The following is a 19,817-nucleotide window of genomic DNA, read 5'->3' on the forward strand; positions in this document are numbered from 1 at the left end:
AGGAAGAAGGCCAATGATTAATGAGGATTTGGGCAGGGGCTAGGAGGGAGTGAGGGAGAATTGGAAAAAATTCAGTGGATACATTCTTTTTGACCTCTGTTCAACTGGTCTACCACCCAGACCCCTTACCCCAGGCCACTCTTCCCTCTATTCAAGGCCAGAGTTGGAGGCTACAAGCTATGACATGAACAAACTTTACCTTTGCAGTGCCCATCGTGGTCCACCTGGATTTTGGATCCAGTGAGGCAGGCATCACGGTGCAGCTCACAGTGGTTGAGGTAAGTCTTCCCGTTGCTGCCACACACAGGCCTCTTGTGAGGTTTGCATTGCTGGAAGAGACCCAAGGATAGAATGTTCTTATAGCAGCTGACACAAGCACCCACCTGCTCCTTAGTGAGTTTTCCCCATGGTGTGGGTAAGGCTTCTCCTGGCACTAGTGTGATATGGGAGATTGAGTACTATACTTAGAGCCAAGAAGACCTGGACTCAATCTGCCTCTGACATGTGGGTTCCTGGGCAAGTCACTTAATTTTCTGGAGCTGAAGTTTGCTTCTCTATAAAATGGGGATAATAACATCTGTAGTACCTATAGAGGGACAGCTAGATGGCACAGTGGGATAGAGTGCCAGGCCTGGAGTCAGGATGACTCCTCTTCCTGAGTTCAAATCTGGCCTCAGACACTTAGTAGCTGTGTGACCCTAAATAAGTCACTTAAACCTGTTTGCCTCAGTTTCCTCATCTGTAAAATGAGCTGGAGAAGGAAATAGTAAGCTCCAGTATCTTTGCCAAGAAAACTCCAAATGGGATCACGAAGACTCGGAATCAACTGAAAATGACTGAACAACAGTGTGTTCTTACATGTTTACATCCTTGTCTTCCCAAATAAACTGCAAGCTTCTTGACAGTAGGGACCACCTTTTGCCTCTTGTGCCCCTAGCATTTAGCACAGTACCTGTCACAAGGTAGCACCTACTAAATGTTCACTGATTGATCAAATGAGGTATTTGTGAAGCCCTCTGCTATGTAAATGCTGGATATGATTATTATTACTAAGTCAGGGAAGGACTGCAAATCACAGGAATAAAGGGAATACCAATGTGGATCCAATCATGGATACTTAAAGTATCAAAATCTATCTTCCAAAGAGCAACTACCAGGTTAAAGGGTATGAAGAGCTCAGTATATCTTCTTTTACACCCTCACAGCTTGCTAACCAGGACTGGATGGATGGATGGATTTCTTTTGCCACCAGCAATGTTTTAGAGTACCCTTCCTCTCACATAGCCCTTTCAACATTGGGTTTTTATTATTCCAATTTGCTTTTGCTAATTTAATAGATCCACAGTAGCACCTTGGAGCTGTTTTAATTTGCATTTTGTAATTGTTAACAAGAGCATGCACTTCAAATGAGATAATATATAGAGAAAACCCTTTACAAACCTTAAAGCTATCTATAAATGCTAGTTATTATGGTCATCAACATTATTATCATTATCATTCTATGTGACCATTTGCTGTCTATTTTTCTCATGTGTAAACTATCTCCTTTGACCACATTATTAAGTGGACTCTGGATACTGAGCATATGCATAAATGTACATATATGTAGAGTCTTTCAATATTTTGAAGACCAAGCTTTTAACCATATTTTTTACATTCTATTTCCTCCTAATCTGTTGTTTCCCCTAGGATATTTACTTTACTGCATTTCATTAGGCAAAATGTTTTATTTTTATTTTTGTTTGTTGGTTTTGATAGGGCAATGGGGGTTAAGTGACTTGCCCAGGGTCACACAGCTAGTAAGTGTCAAGCGTCTGAGGCCGGATTTGAACCCAGGTCCTTCTGACTCCAGGGCCGGTGCTCTATCCACTGTACCACCTAGCTGCCCCCTATTTTTATTTTTAATAAAACCGATTACAGGGGCAGCTAGGTGGTACAGTGGATAGAGCACCGGCCCTGGAGTCAGGAGGACCTGAGTTCAAATCCGGCCTCAGACGCTTGACACTTACTAGCTGTGTGACCCTGGGCAAGTCACTTAACCCCAATTGCCTCACTAAAAAATAAAAATAAAAATAAAACTGATTACCTACATCTTGTCTTTGATGAAAGTTGTCACTCCTTCAACAGCCAAGCATCCATTTTCCTTCCACAGCTGTTGTATATGTGTGTGTGTGTATCTCCTCTCTAGTTTTCTTTTGTTTTTGTTTTTTTTTTAAGTGAGGCATTTGGGGTTAAGTGACTTGCCCAGGGTCACACAGCTAGTAAGTGTTAAGTGTCTGAGGCCGGATTTGAACTCAGGTCCTCCTGACTCCAGGCCCGGTGCTCTATCCACTGCGCCACCTAGCTGCCCCGTCTAGTTTTCTTTTATTGTTGTTGTTTTGTTAAGTAGATTTAGCACTAACCCATCTGGAATTTATTGCCATGTATGGTGTGAGGTATATGGATTTAAGTTAATTCTTCCCCATACACATATGTTCCAATTGCTCTTCCCTTGAAATATTTATTAAATAGTCCGTTGTTGTGTTATTTCTGATCTACTACATATGAAGTCCTTATTATACTTGGACTCAATTTCTATAATCTCAATTTTATTTCATTGAAAAGTCTTCTGTTTTTCATCCAATACCATGTATTTTTTGATAATGAGCTGACTAGGGAAGTGTTTAGCTAAAAGGGAAGGCATGGAATGGATCTTAAAGGTCATCTACTCCAAATGTCTTATTTTACTGATTTGGAAGCAGAGACAAAGGGTTTAAATGACTTGTTCTTCTGGTGGGTAATAAGTGGCAGAGTAGGGAGCTGGGCCCAGGTTTTCTCATTCTAGATCTAGCCACCCTTATCATATGTCCCATGGTAAGCCTGGGTCTGAGCACTGTTGGCATACTCCTAATTAAGGAGTTCTGGACAAAGGCCTACGAGGAAGCTTTCCTATGTTAATTCACTTAAGGAGCAGAGGTTTATTTGAAAGTCTCCTACAAGGAAGCAAATAAGATATTTCTCTAATTATTACTCCAATTCCCTAATTATGCATCTTTGAAATCTGCATTCATAACTACATTAAATAATTTAGGATTTTTTTCCTCCAGACTGAAAAAACCCTCAAAGGTCACTGAGATGGATGAAGAGGTATTTTTTTTTCCATTTCTAAATTAGTGTGGATAGCAATATGACACAAGAGAAAGAATCCTAGATTTGGTGTCATAGCCCCTAGGTTTGAAAAATAGCTCTGACACTTATTATCTTTGTGACCTTGAGGAAGTCACTGAACCTCTCTAGATGGCAATTTCTTCATCTAGAGGCAGCTAGGTGGAACAGTAAATAGAGAACTGGTCAGAGAGACCTTAGTTCAAATCCAGCCTCAGATATTTACTAGCTGTGTGACCCTGAGCAAGTCAATTTCCTCAACTGTAAAATTAGTCTCCAAGGCTGTTGTGAGAATCAAATGAGATAATAATTATAAAGTGCTTAGCACTGTGCTGGATAGATAGTAGGTGCTATGTAAATGCTTATTCCCTCCTCTTCACACCCCTATCTGTAAAATTAGGGCATTGGGCTAGACAACTAAAGTTCCTTTGAGTTCTAAGCCTATGATCATGTGAAGGATTAAAATACATATTTTGCATTATCCTAGTAAAAGCCAACCCTTGGAAAACAGCTACATGCTATTTCTTTTTTTTTCTTCTTTTCTTTTTTTTTTGGGGGGGGGGTGGCAGGGCAATGAGGGTTAAGTGACTTGCCCAGGGTCAAACAGCTAGTAAGTATCAAGTGTCTGAGACAGGATTTAACTCATATTCTCCTGAATCCAGGGCCAGTGCTCTATCCACTTCGCCACCTAGCTGCCCCCCTACATGCCATTTCTGAAGCCACCCTTTTTTCCTGAATGATTTACCTCAATACAAAGACAGGTTGGCTCTCCCTTCTCGGTGACTGCACACTCTCGGCCTGCACCACAAAACACATTGGCACAGACTTTGGATTTGCTTTTTGTTTCTTCCTAAAACAGAAAAAGAAAAAAAATGAAACCGAGTAACCAAGAAACATCCCATATCAGGCCAAGTCAATTGACAACATTCTCATTAAACTTTTTCAGGTCTTTGAATTAGGTTCAGCTGTTGGGTCAACGTTCTGGACCACAGGTCTACAAGGACCCAGTAACATTCTTAAACGTCAGACGCCATCAGCTTTCATTAATGAGAGAATCTTAGAAGGTTAAACCTGGGAGGACCCTTAACAAATACCCAGTTCAAGTTCCTCACTCTGTCGAGAAGGAATCTGAGTCCTAGAGAGGGAAAGTGACCTCTCCAGGGTAACAAGTATCAGAGCCAGGATTTGAACTTGAATGTTCTGATACCAAATCCAGTAGTCTTGCTTCCTTCAGTAGTTACAAAATACAGCACTCCCTAACTGATCACCACCTTGGGACAATAGGTCGATGGCAGAAACCATTTTCTGAAAAGTCAGAGTTTGAAAGATCTCACATGGATGGTTGACTAAACCCCAGGACAAAGGTGGTGGGGATGGGGGTGGCAGGTGTGGAAATTTATTTTGATTTGGGGACCCTACCATTAGGCTGAGATTAGAAAGCCTTAGGCCCTCAGGGTCTCTCCCCCTCCTCCTCAGCTTCAGCTGAGCGAAAAAGCCCCGGGGGGGGGGGGGGCTATACAAGATGCCAGGTCAGACAGCTGGGGGGAAAAAAGCCCCCAGCTCCCTCTGACCTGACCGGAGCTATCTGAAGGATCCCAGATGGCCTGTGCTGAGGCATGAGGCTCGAGAGCACAGGCCCCCCCCCCCCCAACCAGCTGCAGCTCTGGCTGGCAGATTAGTTTGGTTTGTGGGGGCGAAGGAAGCCCTGAGATTTGAGTGGAGAGAAGAAAAGGTATATATAGACCTGGGAGTGACTAGAGGGGAGCGCGGACAAGGACGGAGCAGAAGACAGACTGACCAGGGGGCAGCGGAGAGCACAGAAGCAGGTCAGCACAGGGTACAGGTTGGAGAAAGTGAAGATTAAGAGGAGTTAGAAGAAAATAGCTGACCAGGGAAAGTGTATCATGCCCTGAGGCCGGAGGCCGCTAAAGCCCTTATTGTATTCAAGAAGTTCCAGGCGCAGCAGGTGGGAAAGAGACGAAGTGGAAAGAGACCGTGGGAAAGCAGTCAGGTTGTACATTTTATTTCTCTGTATTCTTAATTTTCAACAGTATCTCATAAATAAACTCTGCTTGGATTATTTAGTTAAGAGGCTTCTTAATCCTGTGCTTATCAATTTGGGAATGGAGCAGAGTGGTGGAACTTTATAAACGGCCCATATTAAATTAAACGCAGTCAGATAGCCAAATAGTCAAAAGTCCCCAGTTTAGTCCTCCAGTTAGATTAGCCCCCCCAAATTAGGCTAGTCAATTCAAAAATATTTCTACACAGGGGAGGGTTGTTCCTTAAGGCAGCTCCAAACCACATTGAGTATTCATTAAATCTATGCTTAGAAATTAAATTCCATTCATCAGATTTTATTCAGTTCCTTTTATGAGCTGGGCACTGTGTAGTTATGGTTACTGTTATTACCCAATTTGGTAGCATCTGGTCAGCAGTCCCTGACTGTTGAATTGTACCTCCAGATGCAAAATTGGTACATTATTAAATGTATCTCTCTCCAAACACACAGAACAGAAATGATCTATTTGGGCATAAGCTTTGCCTCCCATTTCTTTATCTATTAAATGATGGGATTGGGTTAAGGGACCTCTAAGTCATTTTCAGTCATCGTCGCCTTCATCATTAAGCCTTTGCTAAAATAGTTTCAGTGAGTGTGGAAAACATACTTCCTTTCAAGTCATCTCATTTCACTTTTGGATAGTTATCATTGTTAGCCATTTTCCATTGCATCAAACTTAACTGGGGACAATGTGGTGATGAGGGAGGGAGCAGGAATCAGGGAAAGACTCATTCAGGAGAAAGTTAATTCACTAATGAGATAAGCATGTAAAGTACTCTGCAAACTTCAAGGCCTATATAAATGTCAACTATCATCATCACATCACCACCACCAGCACCACCATCATTATTAGGCAGCTGATTGGAGCAGTGGATAGAATGCCAGGCTTGGAGTCAGGAAGACTCATCTTCCTGAGTTCAAATCTCAACTCAGACACTTATTAGCTGGGTGACCCCAGGCAAGTCACTCCCCTGTTTGCCGCAGTTTCTTCATCTGTAAAATGAGCTGGAGAAGGAAATGGCAAACTACTCCAGTATCTTTGCCAAGAAAACCCCAAATGGAGTCACAAAGAGTCGAGATATGACTGAAATGATTCAACAACAACAAAATTATTATTATTATTATTATTATTATTATTACTAGGAAGTTAGGTGGTGTAGTGGATTGAGTGCCAGACCTGACATCGGGAAGTTCAAATCCATCATTAAACACTATCACTTAAATGCTACCTGCCTCAGTTTCCTCATGTGTAAAATGAAGGTAATAATAATAACGCCTACTTTTTAGGGTTCTTATGAAAATCAGGTATTTGTAAAGCATTTTGCGAATCTTAAAGTGTTGTTACATAAATACCGGTGGTGACGATGATGACGATGACGACTACACGCAGATATTCATTCCAAGGAGGGCACTACTTTTTCTATAGCAGAAAGGGGCCCCTCCCCTCCTTTTGTGGAGAAAGGAGCAATAAAGTTAAAGAGAACCTTGCAACCCCTTTCCGTGAATGGCAGTGTTGGGAGGGATGCTTCATTGTTTCTGCCCCGGTAGTACCCAAAGCAACTTAGGGTGGGGTGGAGTGGGGGTGGGGGGGTGATGAACAGAGAATGGCAATAACAATGGCCCTGGACACAGGCGGGGACAACAGATTCAAACCTACAGAAATCCAAATTAAACACAAAATCGATGTGCTTTATTTCCTACTCCCAAAATATGCAACAGTGAGATTCAGTTACTTTATATCAAGGGAGAACAAACAGAGAGCGTGTATCCTTCTCCCTGCCCCCCATCCCCACCCAATGCGGGCAACTGGAAGCTGACAGACTGCCATCAATGCAGCTTGATCTGCTGCCATCTGCTGGCCCTTTGCGAAATTCTGTACTATTCAATTCTTGGAAAAAGCTAATTTCTTTGTCCTTGACACACAAGATTTCCATTGGTCTAGCAACAACCTCCAAACTCGCATTTCATTGGCTCATTGATTTTTTTCGCGGAACCAATGACTGCCGATGCCTTTTTTTTCTCTTGCTAAAGGAAAGTAGCCAATAAGGTTAATGGGGAGGAGAGGAAATGAGGATGGAAACTGGCAGCTCTGCTTCCCGAACAAGGAGGGGGGGAATGAGAAAAAAATAAGAATAAACAGCCTTCCCAGCAGGGCCACTCTTCCCTGGGAACAGGACCAAGAACATAAGGCTTAAACAGGGTTGGGGAGAAAGGATTTCATGGCCCAGAGTAAAAAAAAAAAAAAATCAACAAAGAGAAAATGTCTACGCACACACGCAAATCTGTACATCGTTAAGTGGTTTGTCTACAGATGCAACATACATGTAGCTCCCAAATATGCAGAGGAAGTCATTGTTTACACTTTAAAGCACGCCACACTTACGGAATGTTCTCTACATATTTTGTCCTCAGCCATAGGTGGGGCAGGAGTTATTATCTCACAGAATCATAGGGGCTTAGATCGCAGTGACCTCTGAGCGGCATAGGCGATGGTTAAAGCCAAGGAATTTAGAGCACCCACTCTTGCCTCAGACACTTAGTGACCCCGAGCCTTGGTTCCTTCATCTCTAAAATGGGATAAATAATAGCGTTGGCTCAGAGTGGTGTTGGGAGGAGCAAGGGAAATAATGAATATAAAGTGCGTTATAAAGCTGAAGGGCTATATAAGTGTGAGATATTATCATCTAGTCAAAGGATTGGAGGTTCCTTAGAAGGTCATTTAATCCATCATTTCACAGATGAGGAAACTGAGGTCCAGGAGGTTACAAGACTTGCTCACTGTCACATAAGTAGTAGGCAGAGCCTGCATTTAAACCTTTGACTTTAAATCCATTGCTCTTTCTATTATACTTTTTTTGTTTGTTTTTGTTTTTGTTTTTGTTTGTTTTTTTTAGGCAATGGGGGTTGTGACTTGCCCACGGCCACACAGCTAGTAAGTGTCAAGTGTCAAGTGTCGGAGGCTGGATTTGAACTCAGGTACTCCTGAATCCACGCCCGGTGCTTTAACCATTGCGTCATCTAGCTGCCCCCACTCTATTATACTATGCTGTCTCATCAACCCTCTTATTTTATATACAAGACGACTGAGACCCCAAAAGGGGGAAATAACCTGGCTTTGAGCTAGTATTTAGTTGTTCAATTGTTTTCAGTAGTATCTGACTCATCCTGACCCCTTTTCGGAGTTTTCTGGGCAAAGATACTAGAGAGGTTTGCTATTTCCTTCCTCAGGAAACTGAGGCAACCAGGGCTTAGTGACTTGGCTAGGGTCACACAGCTAATAAGTGTCTAAAGTCACATTTGAACTCAGGTCTTCATGACTCCAGGCTTGGCACTCTGTCTCCTATGCCACCTAGCTGCCCTTTCGGCAAATAGTTACTAGTATGATAAAATAATGGGATTTGGCAGACGTCCAAGGGCCCCACCTGAAGATTGATTTGGAGTTGATTGAATTGGGTGAGGCTGAGAAACTGACTGAGAACCTATTTAATTAATTAACTTACTTAGTTGATTAAATCAGACCACACCTGGCTGGCCCTGAGTGAGGTGTTGTTCTCAGAGGTTGAACCTACTTAAGGTTGATTAAATTGAGACCACACCTGGCTGGCCCTGAGTGGTGTGTGATTCTCAAAGGCTGTGGACTACGATATCAACAGGAGACCACCCTCAACTAATCAGCTTGAAGGACTTCTTTCTGGGAGGGAGACAGGAAGTAGGAAGGTGAGGGTGGCTTGCTGGATCACCCTTTTGGTATGAGACTTCACTTTGGTGGCAAACAGAGAAAAGGCAAGGTTTTCTCTCTGTCTATCCCACATAGATCTAAGCTAGGGTTTTCCATTCTATAAGAGATATGTTCTCACCCCCTCTCTCTCTCTTCACTAACTTCTAATACACTTTAATAAATACTTAAAAGCCTAAACTGTTCCCAAATTTATCAGTAAATCTTAGCTAGTTTCCCCCCAAAACGGGGGGGGGGGAGGCAGGTAAGGACCCACGTTAATTTTTTTTTGAGGGGCAATTGGGGTTAAGTGACTTGCCCAGGGTCACACAGCTAGTAAGTGTTAAGTGTCTGAGGCCGGATTTGAACTCAGGTACTTCTGAATCCAGGGCCGGTGCTCTATCCACTGCGCCATCTAGCTGCCCCCACATTAAATTTTAAACATCACACTAGTAAATGACAAAGCTCATGATTCTAGAGTTCAACCCAAACAGAGGGGCATAGTTCTCCCATATACACTTTAACAGGATAAATAGCTCTAACTAGTTACAAATGAATGGGGCTTTGCTTCACATGCCAACAACTGAGGGAGGGCATAGTTTTTCTCCTCAGCAGTTCCCCCTGCTGCCTCATATGGATTGAAGAGGAAGGCATGCCCTAGGAAAGAGCAAAGAAGTTGTCTCAAGCTAGGAGAGGATGGGCAAGTAAGTAGGGCACACGTTGTCCCCTCTCTGTGTAAAACTCTTCCTAGGGGGCAGCTAGGTGGCGCAGTGGATAGAGTACTGGCCCTGGACTCAGGAGGACCTGAGTTTAGGTCCAGCCTCAGACACTTGACACTTAATTAGCTGTGTGACCTTGGGCAAGTCACTTAACCCCAATTGCCTCACCAAAAAACCCCCAAAACAACAACAACAACAACAACAACAAAACCTCTTTCTAAGAGACAAATAGCCAGGATTTGGTGCCTTGGAATCTTCTTCATTTTGCTCAAGTGCTGCCCGATATGCCCTTTTCTCCCTCTTGGACTAGGCAATGTCATCTCATTCCTACAGTAGGAAGTGATGGTGCTAAAGTGCCTTATTGTCTTAGTCAACTATAATTTATCAAGTGCCCACTATGGGCAGTGGATAGAATGCCCACCCTGGAATTGGGAGGACCTGAGTTAAAATCTGGCCTCAGATACTTACTAGCTATGTGACCCTGGGCAAATCACTGAACTCTGTTTGCCTCAGTTTCCTCATCTGTAAAATGAGCTGGAGAAAGAAAGGACAAACCACTCTAATATCTTTGTCAAGAAAACCCCAAATGGGGTCATGAGGAGTTGGATACAACTGAAATAAATTAACAACAATGTGCTAGGAACTGTGTTAAGTGACAGATACAAATAAAGGCAAAATTATAGTCCCTCCTCTCAGGGAATTAGCAAAAGTCCTGATGGACAGAAGCAGCTCCACTGCCCAGAAAAGACTGGCCTCTGTTATTGGAATTCCTCCTTCCCTAGTAGGAAGGCCCACAGAAGCACATCTTGTCTCCAAAGCAGCCCCCATTCTCTAAGGGTCTGGGCCTCTCTCTGCAGCAGTTCTTAGCTTACAAGGAACTTTCTCCTACCTGAAGCAACTCAGCCCTGATCTGTGAGATTCTGGCCCCTGAAGAACCTCGGTTCTCTTTCTCCCTTCCCATCCCCACATTCTCTGTCATAGCCACTCTCCAAAATGTGCATTCAGGGAGGGCTGTGAAGGTGTATTTTTGATTAAGAGAGAAAAATTTCCTGATTGTACCTCTACTTAAGGACTAGGGAGGAGTCTTTACCTGGGGTCTGTGAACTTTAAAAAAAAATACCAATAAATATAAGAAACGTAAAATAGAAATAATACTTAAGCTACTAAAGCTGAAAGTAAACTAAGACTTATGGAAAAACCTGTATAATAAAAGTAAATAAATCATATCTATATTTCATATTGTATTTCAATATAATTATTTTCTTTTGGAAATTTTGTTTTATGTATTTATATATTTAATGCATTTAATTTATGTGTTTAATTTTGTTTTATGTATTTAAAACCATTATCCTGCAAAGAGGCTGATAGGTTTCTCCAGACCACCAAAGGGGTCTGGAACACCTAAAAGGCTACTAATACTTGGCCTAGATATGTACATGTCCACATATAGGTGTGCTGATGCTGTGTGCCCATATAGCCTTGATATCCCCCCAGAGTCTCCCACACATACAAATACAAACACACTCTGTCATTCTAAGGAACGTATAGACATTATGTCTGTAGCAGGTGGTTCAGCTGCAGTGGTAGACAGCCAGATGTTTGGTAGTCAATTCTTTGCACTACCACTCTGCGGGCCCCTCCCCACAGCACGGGCTTCCAGATGATGCTACATCTGTAGCACCTACTTCACAGGGTCCTTGTGAGGATCAAATGAGATGTCTGTAAAGAACTTTCCAATTCCCAAACATCAGTTATTATGATCTTTAATATCCCCCAAGATGGCTCTTGGAGGCCTCTAGAACCCCCTAGAACTATACTTCAAGTTTTGGAGAAGTGAGGTTTCTGCCTTTTTAAACAAAGGTATAATGATACCTTTAGAATGCTAGACTGTGAGGATGGAAGGAATGACCTTGGTGGAGTCCTAGATCCAGCCAAGATCTCATCCTTCCAAGTCTCTTTGGGTATGTCCTCGTGGCTGCAGCTATGCTGAACACAGATTGCTTTTTTGGTTGTAGCTAAATGATATGCCAAGATGTTGGACTTGCCCTATCTTCTCCCACTGAGGGCTCTTAACCTTTTGTGTGTCCTGTACCCCTCTGGCAATCTGGTGAAGCCTACCTACCCCTTCTCAGAATACTGCTGTTAAATACATAAAATAAGATATGTAGGATGACAAAGGAAACCAGTTATATTGAGATATTTATATGCGTGTTCATATGTACATACATATATACATACACAACATATTTGAAAACAATTTCGCAGACACCCAGATGAAATATAGAACACACATGTAGAAAGACACAAACATATGGGCACTTGCATTTAAAGATTATTGGGCAAGAGGGTGAAAGGGTTTGCTGAGAAAGATTGCAGATGGGGAGGTGAAAGGAGGCAGAATTTTAAAAAATCATAGAATCTTAGAGCTGAATATAAGAGGTCATTCAGTTGAATCTTGGCTAGAGAAAGAAAAAAACCAATCTGTTTATACTAGCCTTAGCCTTCAAGCAAGTAAATGGGCAGGCAGGTGATCTGTCTGACAGTAGGTGGCAATCTCTCTCCTCTCAATACTCCCAGAAGTCTGCAATGCAGAAGTCCCTGACTCTCTTCTATACAGCAGATCAGATTAATTTGCACTTTCACTAAGCCGAGGTTTAAAAAATGGAGTGCATCAATAGGTATTATACAACACACACTTGGCAGTGGATATCAGATTTGGGTGCTTGCTAACCTGGAAAAAGAACATCTCAGTTTCACTAACAAGGCCCAATATCTCCCTTTTTCTTTCTTCCTCCCTGCCCCCCCCCCATCCTCTTGAGACACAGATCCACAGTGATAATGATCTGTAGAATGAAGGCTGTGGGCAAGCACTCTCCAAGATCTCCTCCGGGTCTAAATTCTGTGACCATATACAGCACAGTCCAGGGAAGATCTGTGTTCAACTGTGGCCTCAGACACTTGCTATCCATGTGACCCTGGGCAAGTCACTTACCCTCTGTTTGCCTCAGTTTGCTCAAATGTAAAGTGGGGATAATGCTAGCCCCTTCCTCTCTGGATGAAATGAAATAGTATTTTTAAATTACTTAGCATAATGCCTGGCACGTAGTAGGCACTATATAAATGGTACCTACTATTGTTACCTCTCCTTTTTATATCCAGCCTCCTAGGAAAACCTGTCTACTTGTGTTATCTCCAAGTGCTCTTCCAGATTTCAGAATGAGATAAGAATACATGGATGCTGCCTAGCACAGACACATAGTGAGCACTTAATATATGCATGATGATGGATGGGTTGCCATCCACACCCTTAGAGGGAGAAATTATATCAGTGAAGGATCCACTGAGTTGTTGAAGTATTTCTCAGCCTAACATCTAATAGGGACTCAATAAATACTTGGGCACAATGATCACTTCAGATTTATCCTGGTGAAGCACAAGATGTGGCAGAAGACAAAGGGCTAATTCTCAACAGCAGTAGGAAGTGTAGGATCTCAAAGGGGCATTTTAAAATTAAGCAAGTTTTGTTTTAAGCTTCACCCAATCTGAAGAAATTGTTCCAGAAAGAACTCTGACATCCTGACCAAGAGATATAGAGGTCTACAACCTTCAGATTTTCTCCTTTTAAGTAAGCACATCTCTTCCCTTTGAGACAGCAGAATTCATATTCAACTGTGGGGGTCCTGGTGGCCAGTCACCTTTTCTTCCTAGCCCTCAAGAGCTAGACTACAACATAGTTGAGGGTCTTAGTTTCCTCATCTGTAAAGTGGGGAGAAAAATCTAGATACTCCTAGGGTCACTTTAGAACCATCATTAAAAAGTATATATGTTCCTCTATGTAAATGGATCCATCAGAACATTATTTAGACCAGAGATTCTCAGGCATTTTTTTTTTGTATCATAGACCCCTTTGACAGTCTGATGAAGCTTATGGTCCCTTTATTAGAATTATTTCTGTAAATGCACAAACAAATCCCTAGGATTATAAAGGAAACTAATTATATTGAAATACATTTTTATAAAAGTTCACTCACCCCAGGTTAAGAGCCTCTACTATCACAGAGAAAGAGGGGAAAGGGGCAAGGTATTTACGCATTTCCTTTACATAACTCTAGACTTATACATGAGTTGCACTATCTAGAAGTCTCTTTCTATCAAATGACATACATGTAATGCATTTAGCACAGTGCCTGGCTTATAGCAGGTACTTCATAAATGTTTGTTCTTTTCTCCTTCTGTTCTTTCTCACTTACTCCAGAGGTACCACTCCTCCACCTTACCCCTCCAACCAAACCTTCATTCCCTACTTTAGAACACCCAGGAAAGGTCTGATCTAGAGAATGGTGTTATTTTGAGCAAATATAAATAGTTAATGTTTAAAAATAAAATTAAATTAAAATAAAAGAGTTAATGAGTCACAGGGCCCTACTGATGGGGTGGGGGTTGTGGAGGGGAGCGAGCAGAGGAGTGGAACAGTTTCTGACTTCTAAAGTAAAACTCAATGGTCTTCTGGCATTTCTGTTGACATTTAACCTAACACTCCTGTTTTCAGTTCATTACCATTATATATTTTTTCCTCAAAGCAAACCTGTGAAAAACCAACAAGGTTTTTTAAAGTGTTTACTCTGTAATTGCAACACAAAAATGAAGCTCAGTCTTTGACCTTGAGAAGCTTACATTCTTTGAGGGGGTGGGGTAAAGAACAACATGAAGAGGAAAGAAATTGAAAGAAAGACATAGGAAGGGGGTATTATTTTCTTTTTCTTTTCCTTTTTTTTGGGGGGGGCAGGGCAATAAGGGTTAAGTGACTTGCCCAGGGTCACACAGCTAGTAAATGTCAAGTGTCTGAGGCCAGATTTGAACTGAGGTCCGCCTGAATCTAGGGCTGGTGCTTGATCCACTGCATCACCTAGCTGCCCCCAGGGGATATTATTTTCTAGATTAGTAAACCTCCAAATTTAGTATACTGTAGAAAAGACCACAGAAAAAATAAGCAAATGGTGCTTAGGTATAATTGCAAAAGAATAATAATAATTGCTAGATTCAGGATCATGATGAGTTAAATAGGCTTTTGTGGACTAGTCTGGACACCTACCTACATGCATATAGCCCCTTCTCTAGCTTACTCTTCACAGAGGCTATTCTGTTTGTTTCTTTGTGTTTTTTTTCAGGGCAATGAGGATTAAGTGACTTGCCCAGGGTCACAGAGCTAGTGTCACATGTCTGAGGCTGGATTTGAACTCGGGTCCTCCTGAATCCTGGGCTGGTGCTTTATCCAATGCGCTACCTAGCTGCCCACAGAGGCTATTCTGAATCTCTTCTTTTCTCAGCTCCCATATCATCTTTTCTCCCCTCTAGCTCAGCTGAAGGCCTCATACTTTACTGAGAAAGACTATTTCTAGTGAGCTCTCTCTTCTCTCCTTCTCTAAATCTAAAAATCCCTTGGCATCATCTCCCATTCTCTCTTCCCTTACTCCAGTCTCTGATGGAGTTATGGTGGCTCTTCCCATTGAAGCTAGCTTCTCTCCATATGCCTTTGACTTAATCCCCTCCTATCTTCTCCAACAGACTGTCCCCAAAATCTTCCCCTCTCCTTTTTAATCTTTGATTTCTCCCTATCTTATTGGTTCTTTCTGACTACAAAAATGCTCAACATTCCCACATGCTGAAAAAAAAATCCTCAATAGACCTTACCATCACTTAATCAATAGTTGGTCCTATATATCTCCTTTTCATGGTCAAACTCCACTTTTTAGCTTTGAAAGGCCCACACAAACCGGCTCCAACCTACTTTTCCAAATCTATCACACAGTTTTGTTCTTCCTGAATTCTAAGATCCAGCCCAAATAGGCCTTCTTACTCTTCATATGTGGCCCTGGACTCCAGCTCCCATCTTTTTGTCTTTTCCCTGGGGATTCCTCCATGCCTGGAACTCAAATCCCACTTCACCTCTACTCTCAGAATCCCTTCTTTCTTTCATAACTGCCCAAGGAACAAACTTGAAAAGCATATATTTATTATATAAAGAACTGAGTCAAATTTATAAGAATACAAGTCATTCCCCCATTGATAAATGGTCAAAGGATACAAACAGGCAGTTTTTAGATACAGAAATCATAGCTATCTATAGTCATGTGAAAAAATGCTCTAAATCGCTATTGATCAGAGAAATGCAAATTAAAACAACTCTGAGGCACCACCTCATACCTATTAGATTGGCTAATTTGCCAAAAAGGAAAAGAATAAATGTCAAAGGGGATGTGGGAAAACTGGAACATTAGTGCACTGTTGATTGAGTTGTGAACTGATCCAAGCATTCTGGAGAGAAATTTGGAACTATCCCCAAAGGTCTGTAATCCAAAGAGATTTTTAAAAAACGGAAAAAGGACCTATTTGGATAAGAATGTTTATAGAAACCCTTTTTTGGGGTGGTATCACACATTCTGTGTGCACAAAATGACTAATATAGAAATGTTTTATATGATTGCACATGTATAACCTATATCAGACTGCTTATCATCCTACGGAGTGGGGAGAGAAGGGAGAAAGGGATAGAATTTGGAACTCAAAATTTAAAAAACAATTGAATGTTAAGAATTGTTTTTACATGTAAGAGGGGGATTAAATATAAAAAGTACACATTTATATAATCAGTTGGTACATTAGTTAAAAATAAGCTTATTTATTAATTAGTTACAAATAAGCTTATTAATTAATTAAATATAGGCATGCACAAAGGTGGTTAGGTGGTATAGTAGCTAGTGCCCTGGAGTCAGGAAGACCTAAATTCAAATCCAGACTCATCCACTTCCTAGCTGTGTGACCCTGGGCAAGTCACTTAACCCTGTTTGCTCTCAGTTTCCTCATCTATAAAATGAGCTTGAGAAGGAAATGACAAACCACTCTATTATTTCTGCCAAGAAAAACCCCAAATGAGTTCATGAAAAGTTGGATATGACTGATAAGACTGAACAACAATAGGCATCTACTAGCTTTGAGGATTCTAAGCAGTTTTATTTTTTAACAATAAAATGATTTTGGACTCCATGGCCTCTAAGTTCTTCCTACATGAAATGTTTCTTGTTCTACCTAGGTGCTAGTGCCATCATCCTCCAAAATTTAACTTGTATATATAGGATTATCAATTTAGGGCTAGAAGAGACATTTGAATGATCATAGAGTACAACCCCTCATTTTGTTTTTATTTTGTTGTGTTTTTGTAGGGCAATGAGGGTTAAGTGACTTGGCCAGGGTCACGCAGCTAGTAAGTGTCAAGTATCTAAGGCCAGATCTGAACTCAGGTCCTCCTGAATCCAGGGCTGGTACTCTATCCACTGCACCACCTAGCTGCCCCCCACAACCCCTCATTTTAGAGATAAGAGGTCACAACTAGTAAGCATCTGAGGCAGGATTTGAAATCAGGTCCAACTAACCTTTGCCAGCTCACTGTCTGCTATGCCACCTAGCTCCTCATGATAGGATGCAAACTCCTTGAAGGCAGGGATGGTTCCTTTTAGTTTCTGTATCCTCAGGGCTTAGTACAATGCCTGGCAAGAGTAATTAATAAATGCTCGGTGGTGGATTGCTTGTTTGCTTGAGAATAATGTCATTTCTAAGGAAACATGCTTGCTGCTGCTTCTCCTTCTTCTTCTCCTTCTCCTTCTCCTTCTCCTTCTCCTTCTCCTTCTCCTTCTCTTTCTCCTTCTCCTTCTTTTGGCTGGGGCAATGAGGGTTAAGTGACTTGCCCAGGGTCCCACAGTTAGTGTCAAGTGTCTGAGGCCGAATTTGAACTCAGGTCCTGTGCTTTATCCATTGTGCCACCTAGCTGCCCCTTGCCTCTTCTTAAAAGCAGACTTCTTAAATACAACTTGCTTGTTCACTAGGGCTTGCTTATACGTAGTAAAGCCTCAATAATCTGAACTAAGTGGTCCATTTGACTTAACAAAAAGTTCAAATCACAGACCACTGCAAAAGTAATGGCACTTTCTTGGGTGATCTCTTAAGGTTGCTTCTGGCTCTAATGTGTTATTCTTTCAAGTATGGTAGCTTAAACTAGGCTAATAAAGTTATAGCACCTTAGGGGACATGTTTAAATTAATAAAGAAAACTGATAACTATTATACCCAGTGTTTATGTAAACATATACTTATAAAGAGTATCAGAATGGTTGAAAAGGTTTTTTTCTCTTAGTTACAGTATTAAGTTCTAAAAATTCCATTGAATATCATTCAATTCAACAATCTGTACTAGGACAAATATAGGCTTTAATTCCCCCCTCCCCCAAATCTGGCTTGTATGAAACGAGAGTGACATAATCATACTCTAAGTAACTGAACAACAAAAAAGTCCAAGATAAAGAGATTGGTGATGGCAAAAATTAATAAAACATCTTTAGTGGGCTAGGAAAAACTTCTTTTTTAAAATAATCATTTCATTGTAAAAATATATTTACAAATATACATATACATATGTGTGTATATACATATACATGTATGCATGTGTAGTATCCCCAAAGTCAGTGAAGTTTCAAGTTTTTGAAGCACACATACCTACATACATACATACACACAGGGGGTTTCCTAAAAGTCTTAGTATGTGTGTATTACTTTTTTTTTTTTTGCAAGGCAATGAGGGTTAAGTGACTTGCCCAGAGTCACACAGCTAGTAAATGTAAAGTGTCTGAGGCTGGATTTGAACTCAGGTACTCCTGAATCCAGGGCCAGAGCTTTATCCACTGTGCCACTTAGCTGCCCCCCTATGTGTGTATTGCTTTTAACATACCCTATATGTGTTTTTATGTGCATATCTATGTGTACACATAGGCATGTCTATATTCACATAGAGACATATATGTACATATGTGTGTTTATACATATGTGGGCAGTTAGGTGGCACAGTAGATAGAGTGCTTGGCCTGGAGTCAGGAAGACTCATCTTCATAAATTCAAACCCGGCCTCAGATACTAGCTGTATGACCCTGGGCAAGTCACTAAATCCTGTTTGCCTTACTTTCCTCATCTGTAAAATGAGCTGGAGAAGGAAATGGCAAACCACTCCAGCATCTTTGCCAAGAAAACCCCAAATGGGGTCACAAAGAGTCAGCCATTATCCAAGAAAAAAAAAAAAGAACTGTGGAGTATAGATGCTGAATGAACCATACTATTTCTTTTGGTTTTGGTGCTGTTGTTTTTTTCTATTTTGAGGTTTTTCATCATTGCTCTGATTTTTTCTCTTATAACATGACTAATGCAGAAATAGGATTAATGTTGTGTGTGTGTGTGTGTGTGTGTGTGTATATATATATATATATATATATATATATATATATATATATAACCTATATCAGATTACCTGCTGTCTAGGGGATTAATAGGATTAATGGTGTGTGTGTGTGTGTGTGTGTGTGTGTGTATGTATATATATAAAACCTATATCAGATTACCTGCTGTCTAGGGGAGGGGGGAGGGAGGGAGAAAAATCTGAAATTGTAAAGCTTGTATAAACAAAAGTTGAGAACTATCTTTACATGTAACGGGAAAAAAATTAAATACTTTATTAATTAAAAAAAAAGACAGAGTCAGCCATTACTAAAAAAGAGACCGAACAATAACATATATACATACATACACATGCATTAAAGGCAGCATTGTAAAATGAACTGTGAGTTGGCCTCAAAGTGGGGAAGACACATACTAGCTGTGTGACTCTGGGCAATTTACTCAACCCCTAGGTGTTTTAGACCTCTCTCTCAGACTATGTTGAAGAAAAGGTGTCAACCTGCTTTGGTAGAGGGACTTTCCTCTTCTCTGAGTTCTCTATTTGGAGATATCAAGAAAGGAAAAAACATGGCTCCTGTCTTCGAGGACATATATACATACTAATGAGGGAGACGATATGTAAATAACGATGCAAACACAAGATATAGACAGAATAGATGGAAGGTAATCTGAGAGTGGAAGGCACTAGTACCTGGGGAATCTAGGAAGGGACTTCTGAAGGTGGTGAAAACCAGAGAAATCAAGAGGTGGAGAGAGGGCATTCCAGGCATGGTGAAGAGCCAGGGCCAAGGCACGAACACAGGAAATGGAGCTCTGTGTTCAAGGAGCTGCAAAAAGCTGAATCATAGGGTATGTGGAGGGGAATAAAGCATAAGAAAACTGAAACAGTAGGAAGCAGATGA

The 19,817-nt window shown here is 41.2% G+C and overlaps 1 protein-coding gene across 1 annotated transcript in view; it reads right to left on the bottom strand.

The window, feature by feature from the left end:
* Window positions 1–19,817, bottom strand: part of FSTL1 (follistatin like 1) — a 93,835-nt gene that overhangs the window by 22,214 nt on the left and 51,804 nt on the right. Inside the window, 2 exon segments of the mRNA XM_043996126.1 lie at window positions 200–329; window positions 3,890–3,994. Coding sequence (XP_043852061.1) covers window positions 200–329; window positions 3,890–3,994 — 235 coding nt within the window.

This window comes from Dromiciops gliroides, chromosome 3, assembly GCF_019393635.1.
Source record: "Dromiciops gliroides isolate mDroGli1 chromosome 3, mDroGli1.pri, whole genome shotgun sequence".
Lineage (NCBI taxonomy): Eukaryota > Metazoa > Chordata > Mammalia > Microbiotheria > Microbiotheriidae > Dromiciops > Dromiciops gliroides.